This window comes from Sinocyclocheilus grahami, unplaced genomic scaffold, assembly GCF_001515645.1.
Source record: "Sinocyclocheilus grahami isolate Dianchi unplaced genomic scaffold, SAMN03320097.WGS_v1.1 scaffold540.1, whole genome shotgun sequence".
NCBI classification, from domain to species: Eukaryota; Metazoa; Chordata; class Actinopteri; order Cypriniformes; family Cyprinidae; genus Sinocyclocheilus; species Sinocyclocheilus grahami.
This window is the reverse complement of record NW_015505719.1, coordinates 430820-448740: the sequence shown is the minus strand read 5'-3', so window position 1 is coordinate 448740 and position 17921 is coordinate 430820. Positions and strand designations below refer to the sequence as shown.

The 17921-nt window shown below is 36.7% G+C and overlaps 1 protein-coding gene across 1 annotated transcript in view; it reads left to right on the top strand.

Moving 5' to 3' along the window:
• Window positions 1-5872, top strand: part of smek1 (SMEK homolog 1, suppressor of mek1 (Dictyostelium)) — a 21277-nt gene extending 15405 nt beyond the window's left edge. Inside the window, exons 11-15 of the mRNA XM_016238475.1 lie at window positions 2258-2427; window positions 2517-2659; window positions 3866-4056; window positions 4177-4388; window positions 4472-5872. Of these exons, the coding sequence (XP_016093961.1) occupies window positions 2258-2427; window positions 2517-2659; window positions 3866-4056; window positions 4177-4388; window positions 4472-4591 (836 nt within the window). The 3' untranslated portion in view covers window positions 4592-5872. The remainder of the gene's footprint in view (window positions 1-2257; window positions 2428-2516; window positions 2660-3865; window positions 4057-4176; window positions 4389-4471) is intronic.
• Window positions 5873-17921: the final 12049 nt, after the last annotated feature.

The following is a 17921-nucleotide window of genomic DNA, read 5'->3' as shown; positions in this document are numbered from 1 at the left end:
GTTAAGATTTATTTACAACAGAACAGCACAACCCAGATGTCGAATTTGTGCCACGCATTTTATGGCGGAAAGTTTTTTTTAACCTTGAAGAGTACAAGGCTGGCTGTGCACAAAGGCTATTTCTAAAAAAAAAAATAAAATAAAAAAAAAAGGGTCAGTTCCATCTTTGCTATGACAATCTGGCGCTTCACATTTTTCTCCTAAATAAATTCTGGTAAATAACATTTCTAGTAAATACACCTTTAAAAAGTGTTTTTTGATTATAATTTGACTATAACACGTGGATATGTTGTCATTCTTACACTATAATACTGAACTTTGATTTCAGTGATTTGGACAATGAGATGGACACTTGCTTCTCGCACTCTGTTGCACTTTACTTTTGCTGTAAAAAAAGGATTTCATTGAAATTTGGATTTCATTTGGTTTAATAAAATATTCTTAAGTGAAATAGATTTTTTTTTGTGGGAAATGAATCGTTAAGATTAATCGATTAACCGATAAATTAGTCAATAGATTAATCGAAATAAAAATAGTCGTTAGTGGAAGCCCTATATTAGAGAATATACTGCCCATGTTGCTAGTCATTTCGTCTAGTTCATATGTGTTTATGGGTACACAGAGCAGTTGAAATAAATCAGGCAGGTTATTTGTGAATCTGTATTTGGTGGCTGGAACAATAGTTCTGCCCGGACGATAACGTGGAGCAATATAGTTAATATCTGTAATACGCAGCATGCACGTTACAAGGAAATGGTCAGTAACATCATCACTTTGAGGTACGATATCTATCAGTAAGATCAGTTCCATGCGATATAATTCAATCTAGCATATGATTAAAAGGAATGAGTGGGCCCGGTGACGTTTTGCTTGACTCCAAAAGTTTATTTTATTAAAAACTTAAAACTTAAAAAAAAAAAAAAAAGTTTCTTAGGTCAGTAAAGACCTAATGCATAATTTGTTTTATCAATGTGAATGTTAAAATCTCAGACAATTAGTGCTTTATCAACTTACCAATAGGTCTGAGAGGAAATCTGCAAATTCTTTTAGGAAATCTGTGTATGTATATCAATATGTTTTCTATTAGTGGAAAGATAACTTTTTTTCCCGAAGCATTTTGATGTTTTTATGCACTGCTGTATCTTGAAGAAGAAAATCAGGGGACATTAAGAAAGTAAATGGGGCCATTTGTTTTTAATTGCTAACAAAATAAAAGTATGTTTTTTTTTTAAATTTTATTTTATTTTATTTTTTAAATATAATGCTTGTCCGGTTAGATTAGATTTGTAATTGCCCTGCCAAAATTCTCAATTGCCCTAACCACCAACAATGTAAAGTTTGAAATTAATTTAAATGTTTAATTTTCTATTTAAATTGGAAAGGTTTGCATTTCTTTGCATACAATATTTACTCATTTCATCAAATGTTTTTCAGTATAAATTTATAAAGACTGATTTTCATCAAAATGATGTAATTATTTTAGTATTATTTATATACTGTTTATGTACTGTTTTAGTAATTTTAGTTTAATTGTTTTTTGTATTTTTATAAAAATAATATAACATAAAATATAAAGACAAATTTTATTTTAAAGTTCTCAGTTTATTCTTTTTAGTTTAATTTTTAGAACTTTTGTTGTCATTGTTTTTATTTTTTTAAAATGTATAAAAGTTTAAGTTTTACTTTTCAGTTAGTAATTTCAGTAGATCAGCTTAAGTCTTATTTTAATTAGATGCCAACATTTTTATTTTGTTTAGAATTTTAGATGTTTTAGATTTTAATCAAAAATTTAATCATTTTAAAAAATGTAATTAATAAAAAAAAATGTATAGCTTCATATAATGATTACAACACTGTTTAGATGAACTTAGTTGTATTTTTGATTTTGAAAGTATGGAAAAATGTGGAAAGACTGTAAACTCTAGACTTTTAGAGAGGTAGAACTGGACAAATTACAGACATGGGGAGTAATTACTTGACACCATCACAGCCTTCAAACCGCATAATCAATAACACCGAACACTTTGTGATGCTGATCCATTTCCTCTATGAATTGCTCTGCTGATAATGACTACTGTTACACTGTTATTTCAACACATGCCAAAGAATTCTGCTTTCAGGGCCAGCAGCATTATCAACAAGCACTAATTTATTTTGGATAAACACCAAGCATGCAGTACGACCCTGCTGACAGACATCAATTATAACTTGGCTGTTAAATCTCACTGTACCTTTCGCACTCATTTCTCTTGTCCAGGTGCTTTGCGTTTCATGAGAAAAATCATTGGGCTGAAGGACGAGTTTTATAACAGATACATAATGAGGAACTTCCTGTTTGAGCCAGTGGTCAAAGCTTTCCTCAACAATGGATCCAGATACAACCTCATCAACTCAGCCATTATAGAAATGTTTGAGTATGTCAGAGTGGTGAGTACATTTATCTAATCATCAGATCTCGTAATGTTCCTGAACACGCGTTGTTTATTTTGTGTGTAATTGCTGTGTTCTGTGTGTAGGAGGATGTGAAGTCCCTGACGGCTCATATCATAGAGAACTACTGGAAGGCCCTGGAGGACGTAGACTATGTTCAGACGTTTAAGGGACTGAAGCTTCGATATGAACAGCAGCGAGAAAGACAGGACAACCCTAAACTTGACAGGTCAGTGGTCACTTCAGACCATTATTGTTATATGGATTATTATACTATGTAGTGTAATTACTTTTTAAAAAAAAATTTTTTTTTACTGCAATTCCCAAATTTGTATTGAAGTGTTTATAAATGATATGATTTAAAGTCTCCTTATGGGTTTGTAGGCAAAATAAAAGCTCTGTGGTTTAATGTTTGACCGCAATAATATTAGTATTTTAATGCAGTGCTGTAAAATAAAATTATTATACTCTGTAATGTTTTTACTCATTCTCTAGTGGATATTTAAAAAATGTTTCGCTAGGAATAATCTTTTTTTTTAAAACTCATAATGCATAATCTAATGTTTGTTATAACGATGTGAGCTGGTTAATTGTTTTTCATTACTACTGTATGTTACTATTTGTTTCTTTAAAAGTACATTGATCTTGACATGAAAATAGCCATAGATGCTGGTATGTTGTTATTATTATTACTATTTTTGTGTTTTACAGTACAAAAGTATTTTTATAGTTATATATTTCCTTATCGATTTTAATCTTTTATAATTTAATACAATTTAAATATTTATACATATTTAATTATTACTAAATGTTTCTCTTTTCACAGTGCAGTAGTATTACTATATTATTATTATTATGATGATGATTTATTTTTAAAATATAATTAAATTATTCTTACTCCTATTGTTGTATGGTCATTTTGAATAGGCTCCTATTAAAAACAATTTTGTGAATGGCCTGAGACAACTGAAGTGAAGAGAGATTAAAATAAACTAAAGGTATAGGGTGAATTTTATTTTTCTCCCTATATCCTCATGCTAAAGTCAACTGTAAAGCCACATCATATTCTCATTTGTTGAGATAGTGAATTGGTGGGTTTTTGTTAAATGTGAGCCAAAATCATCACAATTAAAAGAACCAAAGACTTAAACTACTTCAGTCTGTGTGCATTGAATTTATTTAATACACGAGTTTCACAATTTGAGTTGAATTACTGAAATAAACTTTTCCACGACATTCTAATTTATTGAGATGCACCTATATTTGAAAAATGCTCCCACAGATGGGTTTGCATCTTTGTCACCTTTTTCACTCCTAATAAGTTGTATATTACAATTCCCTTTTGTGGATTGGAATTTCTTGTGCATGTAATAGTTACTTTTATGCGGAAGTACCATTTAATGAATGTATTTTTTGTCTTCATGCTTGTCTCCAGTATGCGGTCGATTCTGAGAAATCACCGTTTTCGCCGGGATGCACGGACGCTGGAAGATGAAGAGGAGATGTGGTTTAACACAGATGAGGAAGACTTGGAGGACGGTGAAGCTGTAGTGCCGCCCTCAGATAAGATGAAGAGTGACGAGGACCTGATGGATCCTATCAGCAAGTTCATGGAGAGGAAGAAATGTACGTTAATGCTACATGCAGGCGGCATAATGTTGATGACCAACTACTATGATCCCCTATTTGATGGCAAAATGCTACTGACATTGCTTGTTTAATTTTTTTCCTCTCTCTTTTCCCAAGTGAAAGACTCTGAAGAGAAGGAGGTGCTGACAGGGAAGGCAAGCCTCTCAGGACGACAGAGCCCCAGTTTTAAACTCTCCTTCTCCAGCTCCCCAAAGCCCAGTCTGTCCTCTCCCCCAACCGCATCTCTCCACCCCGGTTCACCTGGTTCTCCAAGTTCTCCCGGGACAGGAGCCCGGAGCTCCCCCCCTATGGCAGCTGTCACCACTAAGGTAATTACACCGATTCCAACAATGTTCTGAATGTTCTTTCTTACCGGTTACTTATTTTTGATGGCATCTCGCTCCTATTCCAGGGAGGTCTGGTGGGGTTGGTGGACTACCCCGATGATGACGAAGAGGACGAGGATGAGGAAGACACAGACAGTAAAGAAGAAAGTCCTCCGCTGTCCAAGAAGTCCAAGCTGAGCTCCTAAAGCACTCCCTCGTCAATCAGCACAGTCATGCTCAAAGGGAGCTTCATCCAGAGACTATTGCAGTGCTCAGCCTAGAACTCAAAACTGAAACAAAATGAATGAATACACAAATGAATGGATAAATGAATGAATGCAGCCCCCCGCAGGAGTCCCAAGGGGCGCCATGTGAGGAACGGAGAAAGGGAGAGCAAGAGAGGGAGAAGATACGGTCACAGAGCGAAAAGGTGAATGTCTCCACGTGGAGTTTGTCCAAGTGCCAATCTACAAGAAAGAGAGAGAGAGACTCGTGAAACGGACGGAGAGATCGAAGACGAGATGAAACTGTGGTCTGGACAAAGAATAATAAAAAAGGATTTAATGAGATGAATTTCGACAAAGCTAAAAGTACTGGGGGGTAAAAAAAAGATCTCACACACAGTCAGTCAGTCAGTCAGTCACTCAAACTGTTGCCCCACAGAGCGTCCCAGGCTTGGACCAGGACACACTGCCCCCCCTCTCAGGGAAGGACCTCACATGACCCGAACTGGGCCAGCCAGTCCACAACCACCACTCACCTTTGCTGACTCCATCTCCATTTCTTTCTCTCAACCCTTTTTTTTTTCTGTTGCCATTTTTTTCCTCTCGATTCTTTATAATTTTTTTTCGAGTTTCTAGGGCCAGACGGGACACTAGGGAGCAAAGAAGTCTGGGTCGTCATTGTTTAAGATGTCACCGTTGTTCTCGTGGCTCAGCGGAAGTTCTTCCTCTTTCAAAGCCAGCAGTTCCCTCCTTTTTCTTATTCTGTTGTTCTCCTCTAATTTTTTAAAAATGACATAAGAGACCTGCCTTTAAATGTTCAGGACGTTTTCAGCTGCACTTGAACAGGTTTTTAAAACCTCAGTGGGGGGGGGAGATAGTTTTACCCTTTTTTTGCCCTTCAAAACTGCAGATTTTTTGGAAAATTTGTAAGCCCGTCTTGATTAAAGATTGAGTGGAACTCTAGATGTGATCAATTTTTGTCATATCTTCATTTTCTTTTTTTTTCCATGAGTGTACTCTTAGTTGTTCGGTATATTTGGGACCATTAAAAAGATCTTTGCTGTAGTAGATCTCTCACGGTTGTGCTGGTTCCCTGTATCTTGTCAACTGTGCTGATATTGTGTCTTTTGAAATGGGATTTCATCACTGAAATGATCCTCCTGTCTGCTCGTCTGAAAACGTCAGTGGAAAGTCCTGCCTCCTCTGATGGAGGCTTTCTAAACAACCTGCACACAATTAAAGATAAGTTTTTATTTTCTGAAATATCATTTGTTTGCCTTTGTACTTGAACACCATGAGAATGGAGTAATCGTGCACTAGAGGGCGTCCTTCTCCTTCACTGACATGCAAAAATAAGAGCCGAAAGCAGCTTTCAGTCTGTATACAGTAGCGGTCAAAAGTTTGAAATAACAATCTGGTTATTTCATCAAAAATACAGTATAACCATTGTCAAAATGTAAATGACTCCTGTCATGGCAAAGCTGAGATTTCAGTCTTCAGTGTCACATTCTAATATGCTGGTTTGTTGTTGTGCTGAGTAATTAATAATGGTTATCAATGTTAAAAAGCTATATTAGCAGCAAAAACTGTATTCCACTGTGATAAATGTTTCTTGAACAGCTGAAAATTAAGCTTTGCCAACACAGGAATAAATTAAAATATGCTAAAATAGAAAATGGTTATTTTAAATTGTAATAACATTCAACAATATTACTGTTCCACGGTCTTTGTTCAAATAAATGAAGCCACGTAAATGGTGATGAGCAATATCTTTCAAAGCATTAAAAAAATTATTCCAAACTTTTGACCGGTAGGGTTTTTATTTACTTTTAAATTTAAGTCTGGGTTTCATACGACATGCTGTTAAAGACATTCTCATTTGCACAAATGAAAGCAATTCTCAGCTTGCACAAATCAATCCTTGTCTGTTGTAGCTCTTCTCTATTTATGATTTTAAACATATGTTCTTCCACCTCATCTCTTCTCGTCATTGCCTGAATGCAATATGGCTCATCTTTGGAGAGATTATGCTCACATAAGCAACAGGCTCCTGCCAGTGTCCTGGCACTAACATGCCTTTTAATTAGAAATTTAACCATGACAAATCAAGCCACACAAATGCTCTTAGAGTTCAGCTCATCCCCATCCGCCGCCAGTCAAATCCAAGAGCTGCTGGCAGTTCCTCAAAGGAGACACCATGCCAACATCACCGCACGGGCTGAAGTGTCTCCCTCATTGTGTGTGGTGGTCTGCGCACATTAAAGCTGTGTTTTATTTATTTGTTGAGGATTATTGGTCCTTTCCATTGGCATGTGGCAGTGCCAGTGCATGGAGCCGTTAAGGATGCTGGTGGAGAGTTTCTACAGATGTGCCTTTTGATGTGAAGCCACCCAGCAACTGAGAGATCCAGGTCAGACCAGGATCTTTGGAAATAGTTTGCAACATATCAAGAAAGGGTTGATGGTTTAACCGTTTTGTTTTGACTATGCCTGCTGAAAAGACTGGCTTAAACCAGTAAAGTGCTGTTCAGGAGAACCGGCATGGTGTTTCGTCTGAATCTGGATGACTTGTTAAGAGGCCTAAGCAAGTTAATTGTCTGGTTCCATGCTGGTGAGTTGTGTTGGTATACTTGTTGGTATACAATGCATATTTTTAGTGCTGTATGTATATATGTATATGTTCAAAAGTTTGGGGTCAGTACCTTTTTTTTTTTTATCGTCCAGTAAGCATGCATTAAATTGATCAAAAGTAACAGTCAAGACATTTATAAAAACATTTACAATAACATTTATATTTCAAATAAATGCTATTATTTCAAACTTTCTATTTATCAAAGAATCCTGAAATATGTATCATGCTTTTCACAAAAATATTAAGCAGAGCAACTGTTTTTAACATTAATGATACGAAATGTTTCTTGAGCACCCAATTAGAATATTAGCTTGATTTCTAAAAGACTAGAGTAATGGTTGCTGAAAATTCAGCTTTTTCATTACAGGAATAAATGTAGTTTTAAAATATATGAACATAGAACATTTTAAATTACAATATTCACAATATTACTGTTTTTACTTTTTAATCAAATAAATGCAGCCTTTTGTGAGCATTAGAGGTGTCTTTTAAAAATGTAAAAAAAAAGACCCCAAACACATTTTTATATATATATATTTTAAACACTTCATAAAATGATTTTAATTTGAAAGTTATTTTAATAACTTTAACATTTTATAGTGATTTGTCTCCTTGTCTAAAATTAACCATGTTTTTTTGGCATATTGATTACCATTGGTTATAACCACAGTTTTACCACAAATACTATGGTTAATTTGTGGTTACCATGGTTTAATTATAGTAATGTTTTTTTTGTAGTAAAACCATGGTTAAGTCTGGCCTTAATCACTGCAGCAAGTTCAGAATTAGAATCAGAATCAGAAAGAGCTTTATTGCCAAGTGTGTTTACACACACACAAGGAATTCGATTTGGTGTTAGAAGCTTCCAGTACACAAAGTACATAGTGCAGACATACATATAATTAAGTTAATAAAACACTAATAATAAAGAGAATAGACAATAAGTTATAAATAACAATATAATAAAAATATAGAGAAAAAGAAAATGTCCATAGACAGAATGTGTGTATGTGCTACTTACAGATGAAGGTTTGATGAGTTATTTATGTTTATGAGTTATGTACAGTACTGAGGTGTGTTATGTGTTGTTCAGGTGGGATATGGCCCGGGGGAGAAAAACAGTTTGTGTCTGGCTATTTTGGTGCTCAGTGCTCTGTAGCACCTGTAGAAAGCTGAAAATTTAGCTACTTTTAATTTTTTGTCTCAACCAACAGTTCAAATTTTAATGCCATTTATTCCTCTTTTTTTATTTTTATTTTTTACTTGAAATCGAAGTTTCAAAACCTATATGTAGGCTACACTTGCATTGTCCGACTCCAAACTAAATTTGAAGTCAAGTCACGTGCACTACCTCTAATCCAGCAGTAGATGGCGGGCGATGTCCACACACTCCACTCTTCCCCAGGAGAAAGGCTTTTGTGACAGATTGTATAATCGTTTAGGGGCAGTAAAGTCTGGCGAACAGGAAATCCTCAGCGTCTCTCGACGAGGTTGTCAAAACAGCCGCACAATGTGCACCTTCATGTGCACAACTGGACCCTGTCGCCCCGACCAACAATCGCTTGTGTTCGCTGCACAAAGTGGCCTCTGTGTCGGCAGGGCCGCCTCCTTATGGCCCGGCGGCCGCTGTGGAGGTGATCAGGGGGCATGTTCAGCATAGCGTGTCTGTTTGTGTGATTAATCACCGTGTAAAACTCCAGCGTATCCGTTTCGGTGGGCGCGAGGAGCCACGGGCGCCTCTCCGTTTATGCGCCATTGTGTCTAACGGTGCCCGGTAGCTGAGAGCAGAGGGCAAAAGTTTGAGCATATGGTTGAGATTAGGGCGCTAAAGAAACTGACCGGTTCACATGATTGGGATTTGTTTTATTTTGAGTTTGGCTGATTACTGAATAAACGTCTTAAAAGTGACTGATCTTTGGGAATACTCTCTAAAGCCTTTTGTTCAGTGTTGCATGATCATAAACAGCCAATCCACTTCCAAAGTGTTAGTTGCTTCCTATATGTGTTTACATCTGTTCGGTTTGGTTTTAGGCTATTTGCATGCTGTCTTCATGAACCTTGGTTGTTTCTGATCTTAAGTTTAAATGATCATCTCTTCTTAACTTTGGTAACTTTTCTGCAGTATATAGTATGTATAATAAGTGTACAAATTTTCTGTATGCACAAAATACTTCCAAATTTGTAGTATACACCAGAGAACACTATTCAGAATCTCAGTAGACAACTGGGTATTAATTGCTTACTGCTTCACAAATACTGCATATTCAGGCATACTTTGGCGTACTGCTTCTTTGCGTACTATGATGGTAGGGAAATACCCATATTTGGATGCATAGTTGTCTTTAATAGAGTGCTGTAGAAATTAATCCTAAAACCTGGAAACCAGTTCAAATTTTTGAACTTCTGGTACCATTGTCTCAAAGTCAAGTTTTTTTTAATTGGTTTTTGGTTAAATGCCTTAAATAAGATCTAAGCTCCAGATATTTTGTTTTATTCTTAAACATAAAATGCATAATAAACAACTTTTTAAGCTTTTTTGGGTTTACTAAACTAGACTACAGGGTCTGTGTCGTTCTTGTTCCTGCTGAACAAGAAAACTCATCTACAATTTTACGATGTAGTTAGAGTCCAACCAGCTTTTTACTTCTGATTGTTTTATTTAGGCTTCAAGAAGTACAATTCATAAAAGTTGTGTTAATTTTTGAGGAATATCTTGATGAAAAAAAAGGTATTTTCTGCAGTAATCCAAAAATCAATGGAAAAATCCTATTGCTTTTTGGTGAGGGAACCAGGGAGACGCAAAATTACACCTTTATCTGAAAGTGCATACTCCCTATGAAGGTACTTATTTTGAATAAGTAATTACTTTGCGACCGTTAAAAAAAGTACATTCTATATAGTATGAATGTGTGTGGTATGAGCTTAATCTGGACGCACTACACCATTTTGACATTGTCATGTGACCTACAAGCATCAGATGCATTGCTTCACTGCTATTCACAAATCCTCTTCCATGGCCTCATGGGATATTAAAGTGTCCATTATATGTGCACTTCAGAATCTCATCGGAAGTATATAACTTTTCCGCTACTGTTTTAAGAATGACTTTTGGACATACTCTTCACATGCTGTTTTTCACCTGTATAGTAGGGAAGTATGCCATTTCAAACGCAGCCTGCAACATACCTGTAGCACATTTCTGCAGAATCATCTGGAATGAATCTCAGCTGTGATTTTTTTATTAATCTTTCTTGATTTATTATTTGATCATGCTGCCAAGTTTACCCATTTTTACCAAATCTTGGATTAAAAAAACAGAAAATTCCTAAAATATTCATTACCAAGATGATAACAGAATAAAGCACAAAGTCATATGAATTATTTACCCTATATAAAGGTATTTCTGTCAGATGGAAAATTCGGAGTCTTTCTGTTTGCTCTGTGAATCTGACGCCTTTTGCGTCGTGTTAAATGAATGATTTCATGAGTGATGTTTTGTCCAGTGAATGGTAACCAAGACTGAACCCTATGGCCTCAGCCTCATGGACCGCCGGCAGTCTAGTCCAGCTTGGCTTCGCACAGAGACTAAACGAACCCTGATTAGACAGACAACAAATTTGAACAAGCTTTATTAAATTCACATATTGGTCTCTAGTGTGGGCTAAACAGTGTGGTCTACATAGGATAGCGGGATAATCTACCATGTTAAATTTACCCTGTATATTGTTACATAAATGGACTAGAGGGTGTTTTCATTCTCAATCAATAAACACATTTGAGCAGGCATGAAGAGCGAATGGCTTTACCATGTGGAAATACACACACATATTTGGATCCTTGCCTGCAGTTAATGTTCAAGTATAAATATAACCTGCAGTTCTTGTTAGAGTGTAAATATAACCTGTACAGCTGCGAATCTGTGCAGTTCTTGGCAGCGCTATTCGGTTTTTAATGTTAAAACATCACTATTAAACTTTTACAGACTTCGCTATTAATATATTTAAATTGGGGTCTTTACAACTTCTTCAGAGATCTGGATGGTGACAGCTTTTCGCTTTTAGTCGTCTGTGGCACTGTGTAAAGGGTCACGACTGTTGCCGTCTCTCTCTCAGTTGCCTAGGCGAAAGATAAGAGAAGCATGTCAGTCTCTGCTGATGTTCAGCATCTCTCTTTCTTTCTCCGCTGTCAGTAGCCTGGGGGTCTCGGTTAGCCTGGGCACGAGATAAGAGAAGTGAGTCAAAATTGTACAGCTGTTTAGCACTGTAATGCTCTGTTCCATTTTCTCTCTCTCTCCGCTTTAAACTATTTCAGGCTTGAAAGTGGGTGGATTATCTGGTGACAAGTCCCAGACCAGCGTTCTCTCATTAGCACATGTGGTGTTCCATCACATGGTACCTTTGAAATGCTTCTACAGCTGAGGCCACAGTTGGCATGTCAAACACCTAAGTCCCTTGACAGAGGTGTCGGAGCCCTTGTGTTTGATTTACACCCACCGCTGTGCTCAAATCGCCACATGCTGCGTCTTTTAGTGCTGGGCATGGATTAAAAAAAAGTGTTAAATTATTATTATTATTTAAAAAAAAAGACTGGTATGTAATGTCATCAACATCTGTTAAAGAGCTATAATATGTGTTTTTGTAGGCCGCTACATGTGCAGCACGGATCTATTCTCTTTCTCTTTCCCTCTGTTAATTTTAAGAGCTCCTTTGAGTGCATCATAAAAACAACAGCATGAAAGACTAGTGTTGCTCTCAGTGCTCTCATATCTGTCTCATAACCCTTAACACACATGCACACACATTGATGCTTAAAACAGGCTGCCAACATTGCCTTGATAGTGGAGTGAGGTATTCCACTGATTGATTGCATTGGTAAATTATTTATTTCATTAAAAAATTATATATATATAAAACTTAGCTATAAATTAGACAAATTTAAAATACATTTATTTTACTTTATTTGAAGTGCAAATTTTGTAGGGCAACATCTAGGCCTTTCTCCAGTTAACATTATTTAGGATAAAATTCCAATAATATTTATTTTTGAAAGACTTGACTAATATATTTAGTGCATACTAGGTCAAATATTTAGATACACTCTATAGCAGAGACTGGCCACTTGTATTACTAGTTAGAAACTCCCACTTTCAAAAAAAGAGCCAATTGACCGTTTTGATGACCTTGGCTGCATCCAAAATTGCATAATTTCCTACTATTTAGTAGGTGAAAAACAGTATGTGCCAAAAATGTATGTTTGAATTCACAGTATTCATAAAAGAGTAGGCAAAAAGTACCCGGATGACCTACTACTTCTGGTGTAGTAGGTCCAGTGTTGTTTTGGACCCTTCTGACCTTGATTATATGAACAAAAACTGTCTTCAAATGTCTTATCTTGTGTTCCACGGAAGAAAAATAAGTCACACAGATTTGGGTGAACTAACCCTTTAAAATGTACTGTGGTACAATGCATACTATTCTTTCCCCTCTCTCTTTTGCATATGGGTTAAATCTACACGACTACTTTAAAAGGAAACTCGGTTTACGTGTGTCGATTTATGTGTTGAGGGAGAGAACAGAGTCATCTCTGTTAAAATACATCAGGGGCGTTGAGATCTCTCTCCTGCTGTCCATAAAGCCTACCGCTCAAATTGTAAAATGGCCTTTCACGAGATGACACAGGAAGCACTCCCTAGCTGAGGCTCAGCCGTTCCCCACCGACCACAAATCACTGCGCACCATTCAGCTGCTCTGACAAACCCTCTCTGGGTCAGAACTGGTACAGCAACAGCTGGTTTTGAATTTAAAGGTGCAGTAATATATTCACAGATTTTATGGCTGGTTGAAGATCAGTGATTTGTTGAAATGCAATTGTCTACTGTCTCCGCTGGTGGTCATGGGCTAACAGGTCAGTGCGGTCTCAGAGGAAGTGCACAGCTGACAATCAAATCCAATGTGCAGGTCTGCTTCGGTACATGTGTCTCACTCTGTCAGGACTTCACATGCTAATCAAAAACATGTTTAATTTCAGTCTATTTATGACCTGAGGGAACATGTTGTAGGGCACAGCATGAAAGGCCTTTTTTGCCTTTTACTGTCCTCTGTGGAAGTGACTGTTGTTGCAAACCTTGTTATTGGTTTCTAAGTGGATATCTTTTGACTTTTTGAATTTAGATACAAGATGCTGTTGGTGAAAACATTTTATTGGTTCTAGATTTGATTTATTCCTGCCCTTTTAAAATAATTTCAGGTAGCCTATTCCCAATTTTGCTTTGCAGATATGCTCCATTTAGAATATTTATTTACTTTTTTCTAGAATCTACTATGATTCAGATTTCAGGTTTATAGACCGGTTTATTGAAATTAAATGTAATGTTCAAAGACACGAGTCGCCTTGATCAATCAGTAATTATGATCATTCACCTGCAGTTTTTTTATTTTAGTATTTTAAATAAATGCTGTTTGGTTGTTAAAGACACGTTGTTTTTAAACGATTCCGAGTCATTGATTCATAGACTCACTCAAAAAGCCACTGGTGTAGTGATGTAACCTACAGAAAGATGCTGCGTCCCAATGTGCCTACATATACTACGCCCTTAAAGTATGTACTCTTTTGGTGAAGAAAAAGTACACACTTTTGAGTGTGTAGTAGAAGAGTAGGCAAGCTTTGGGACGTACTATCACGTCAAACAATTGTGTCTTTAAAGGACCTGTTACATGCACCATATCATTGTAAACTGGCCTGTCAATCATCTTGTCACAGTTAACATCCTCCACATTTCATTTAATTTAACTTCCTACCGTAGGAGAGAAAAGAAGTAGCTCGTTGATCTGCCAGTCGTGGGTCTTTCATGCGGAGAACTCTGCTCATATTTTCTGCATAATGATGCATTTAAAAGTTAACGACAAAATGGATGTTTATAAAAGTTCACATTGCTGTTGCAGATGAAATATAACACGGATAACAATAAATACATATTTTTTTACCAGGTTAAATGTTGATTATTAGTAACTCAAACCCCTTTTTGTAAACCTCTCTACCTAACCGTCAAACGCGTGCATCCACCACGATTGTAGTTTTTCTAACGCGTTTTATTCGTGTTTGTAGCTCTGAACCGAATCCTTCGCCAAAGCGCAATGGATTGTGGGCAATTTTAGCCATTAGAGTGTGCACGGATCCACACTTCAAAAATCGACCGGGGACTTTTGGCATACTCTTTTCAAAATACTATGCTTTGGGACACACTTATTATAATCTCACCTACTATTTAGGATGGATAGTATGAACATTGGGACGCAGGGAGAGTATTTTTGGTGAACATGTTTAAAAGATTCATTTCAATGGGATTAATCAAAATAATGGTAATGGACACAGATATTCGACTCCCTCGTGTCATTACTCGTGATCGTGAATCAGTCTCCTTTGAATCAGACTACTACCTGATCGCACATTAAAACGCCACTGGTATTTATCAACATGGCTGTATAATGCCTCAGAACTGGGGCCCGGGGCCCATTCTTCGCACGTCGCTTATTTTATCCGAGATGAAATGTCACATCCAAGATGATATCATCGCTAATCAGGATCCGGCTAATTCGGTTCTTCGAAAGCACCTGTTGTTGATGATTAGTATGGCTGGATTGAGTTATGTTCATGGGTTGGTTTAAAAGGGGCTATGTATCGATACTTGAAACCACGATCAGCAATGCAGCGATTGGCTGGCGGCAAGACAGCAACGTAATGACATCATATAATTAAAAAAGACACCTGACGAAAAACTTGACAAATTTTTGGACTTTTATAAGGAAACAGCCAAGCGAACAAAACTACATAAATGTTATAATAGATAAATGAAATGTGCACTTTTTTTCTTCTTCTTTTTTTACATGATTCCCAATTATTTATATTCACGATTTGTAATATTTGTACAGGCTTTACATTTTTATTTCAATGTAGTAATTAGCAATTCACTTAATATTTTATATTTGAACAGATTTGTTATGTGACAGCATTAATTAAAGTTTCTTAAGGGTCAAGATCATGTTATGTGCATCTCCTGCGCTCCATCAAGCCACTCCCATAATATCTGTCACCACTCAAATTAATGCACGACTTTACATTTTCTGTATAGCATGTGTTTTATAATTTTATGACGAATAAATCTTTCAGTGAGTAAAACTGGCTGTGTCTATAGTATTAAAGGCTACACAACATTATTATATTATCTTTAAATTCATTTTAAAATGATCATTATTTTAGATTATTGTCCCTGGATTAGTAGAGTAGGCCTACTCTTGCAATAAAGTAGCGGTGGTAGCGGACAGATTTTAAGTATCAATTCTGCTTAAAAAGATGCAATCTAATCCTGTTTACATGAAATAAGCCTGTTCCTGAGCAGGTTTAAGCTTATGGACCTGTTACTATGACAGCAACTCCGGGATGAGCTTCGAAGAACCAAACAATCCAAGATCATGCCAAATCGTCAACAATCAAATCCAGCTAACTGAGTTAGCGACGTACGAAGAACGGGATCCGGTAAGTTGATGTTCGTTTATATTTCTTTATGGGAATATTCAAGATTTGACAATTGAACCGCTTTAGAAATAACAAAGTCTGAATAGTAGTGCACTGACTACTAGTGATATCCAGCTGATTAAGACAGGGCCTGGCCTAGTCATGTCACGCATGTCAGGCCCTTCAGTCGATCCCCCAGAGTGGAACTGACTCTAACCTTAGGAGTACTAAGTTAAATACACAAAGTTTTCAACAAGCAGTGAAGACGTCTCGTTTTACTGTTCTGAGAAGATGATGTTTGTGCTTTTTCATCGTCGTTGCCCGTTTTTATATGGTTTTCCCAGTGACGCCTATGTGAGGCAGATTTCATGTCAGAGGCACAGAGGTCAGCGCTGCACTAGACCTACATGACAGATCATTTCCTGCGAATGAGTGAATACGAACATTTTAAGTCATCACTCTCTGTCTGCACTACATCTCTTAGTGTTTCATATCAACTTTTTTTTTTCTTTTTTCAATTGTCCGCTAATGCTGCTTTTGTTGTGCACTCATTCCTTGCAGCTTTGTGTGGAATTGATGGCTGTTTGTTTGGAAGTTCATTTCATGTATACATTGTACTGTACAGTGTGAAAATATCACTTGCACTGTCTTACAAAGTGTTCATGAAATATGTCTTACATCAGTATCTATAAACCACCCCCATACCCATATACAGTATAATGTCCTATTTGAGGGAGGGACAGCCATTTGGAGTGGTGCCAAAAACCAAAGTGGATGTTATGGAGTGCACCCGTTAAATCCCATAATGCTCAGTAACAATGATTTTACAGCCGATGTACATTCAATGGCTAGTGAATACCCATAATGCACCGTAATAGTCGGGTGACAGTAAATGCCGTTCACAATGGAATCATACAGACGTAGGTCAATTATTTTTTTTTTTAATAGTACAACTTAAGATCTATAAAAGATATCAAATTAATTTTGTTATTACTAGAATTTGACAGTTAGCTAAGTGTCAGATGATTATTAAGCACAAACTACTCAAAAGTCTCCAAATTCACGCACTTTTTTTCATTCACTCCATATAATAATGTATAGAATAGTAAATTAGGGTATATGGGGGTGATTTTGGATACAGCCCTTGTTTGCAATGGCATATTAAGTGTACTAATATATCCATATATAAATTATGCATGTGTAGGTCTTAGAAACCATTGCCACTAATTTGCTTTATAAATAAAGTCCTGTGCTCTTATGCAATTGTAGTATGCAATGCATTTTGGGGTACAGTGTCCTATAGTTTGCAGTATGTCAAATGTAAAATGCTTAGTTGTTCCAAGTTTACAGAAAATATGCGTACTACCCCCCCCCCCCCCAAACGTATGTAGTATGCTATCCAAACATACCTTTTTTTCTTTTTCTTTTGTGCCTTCTCTTTAACTGATGAACTGATGAGATGATCGAACAGATCACAACATCAATGATGAGTGATGAGCTGTTTTCTCATAAGCGCCACCAACTGTTGTCATCCAATGCAAAGTCCAGTGACTTGATTTAACCAAACTCCATGGGCAGTCCTGAAGGTGAGAGGTCACTGGTATTATGGGACCTCTCTGCAACCTTTTGGGACAGGAATGTCAGTGACCACAAAAGACTGCTTTGGCCAGATGATCAATGAAGTCCAAACTCAGTCCGTTAAGGTCAGGGTTGAAATCCCCAAAAATGATACTGTAGTGGATCCAGGTCAGAGGTGCTTTCTACTCAGGCATGTGTGAAGTTTTGAGAGTCACGTTTTGTTCTGTTTAGTCACATTACAAAGAGATATGCTGGCTTGCGTCACACACAGAAAACAAAAGACCCTGACGAGGTGATCCAAGACTGATGACCCTATCAGGATTTATTTTGCGTCAATGTCTGGCTGACTGTATGTTATGCATTGTTTAGCTCACCAGCTATTTAACTTCTGTTATACTGATAAGCACCTGTTATGTTCAGTGTTGGGAAAAAATACTTTTAAAAGTAATGCTTTACAATATTGGGTTACTCCATAAAAATTAACTAATTGCGGTTTATAGTTACTTTTTATGGGAAGTAATGCATTGCGTTACTTTTTGTCAGCTGAGCTGGGCTTGACCATTTATTTTTATTTTTTTAATAAAGCCTTTGT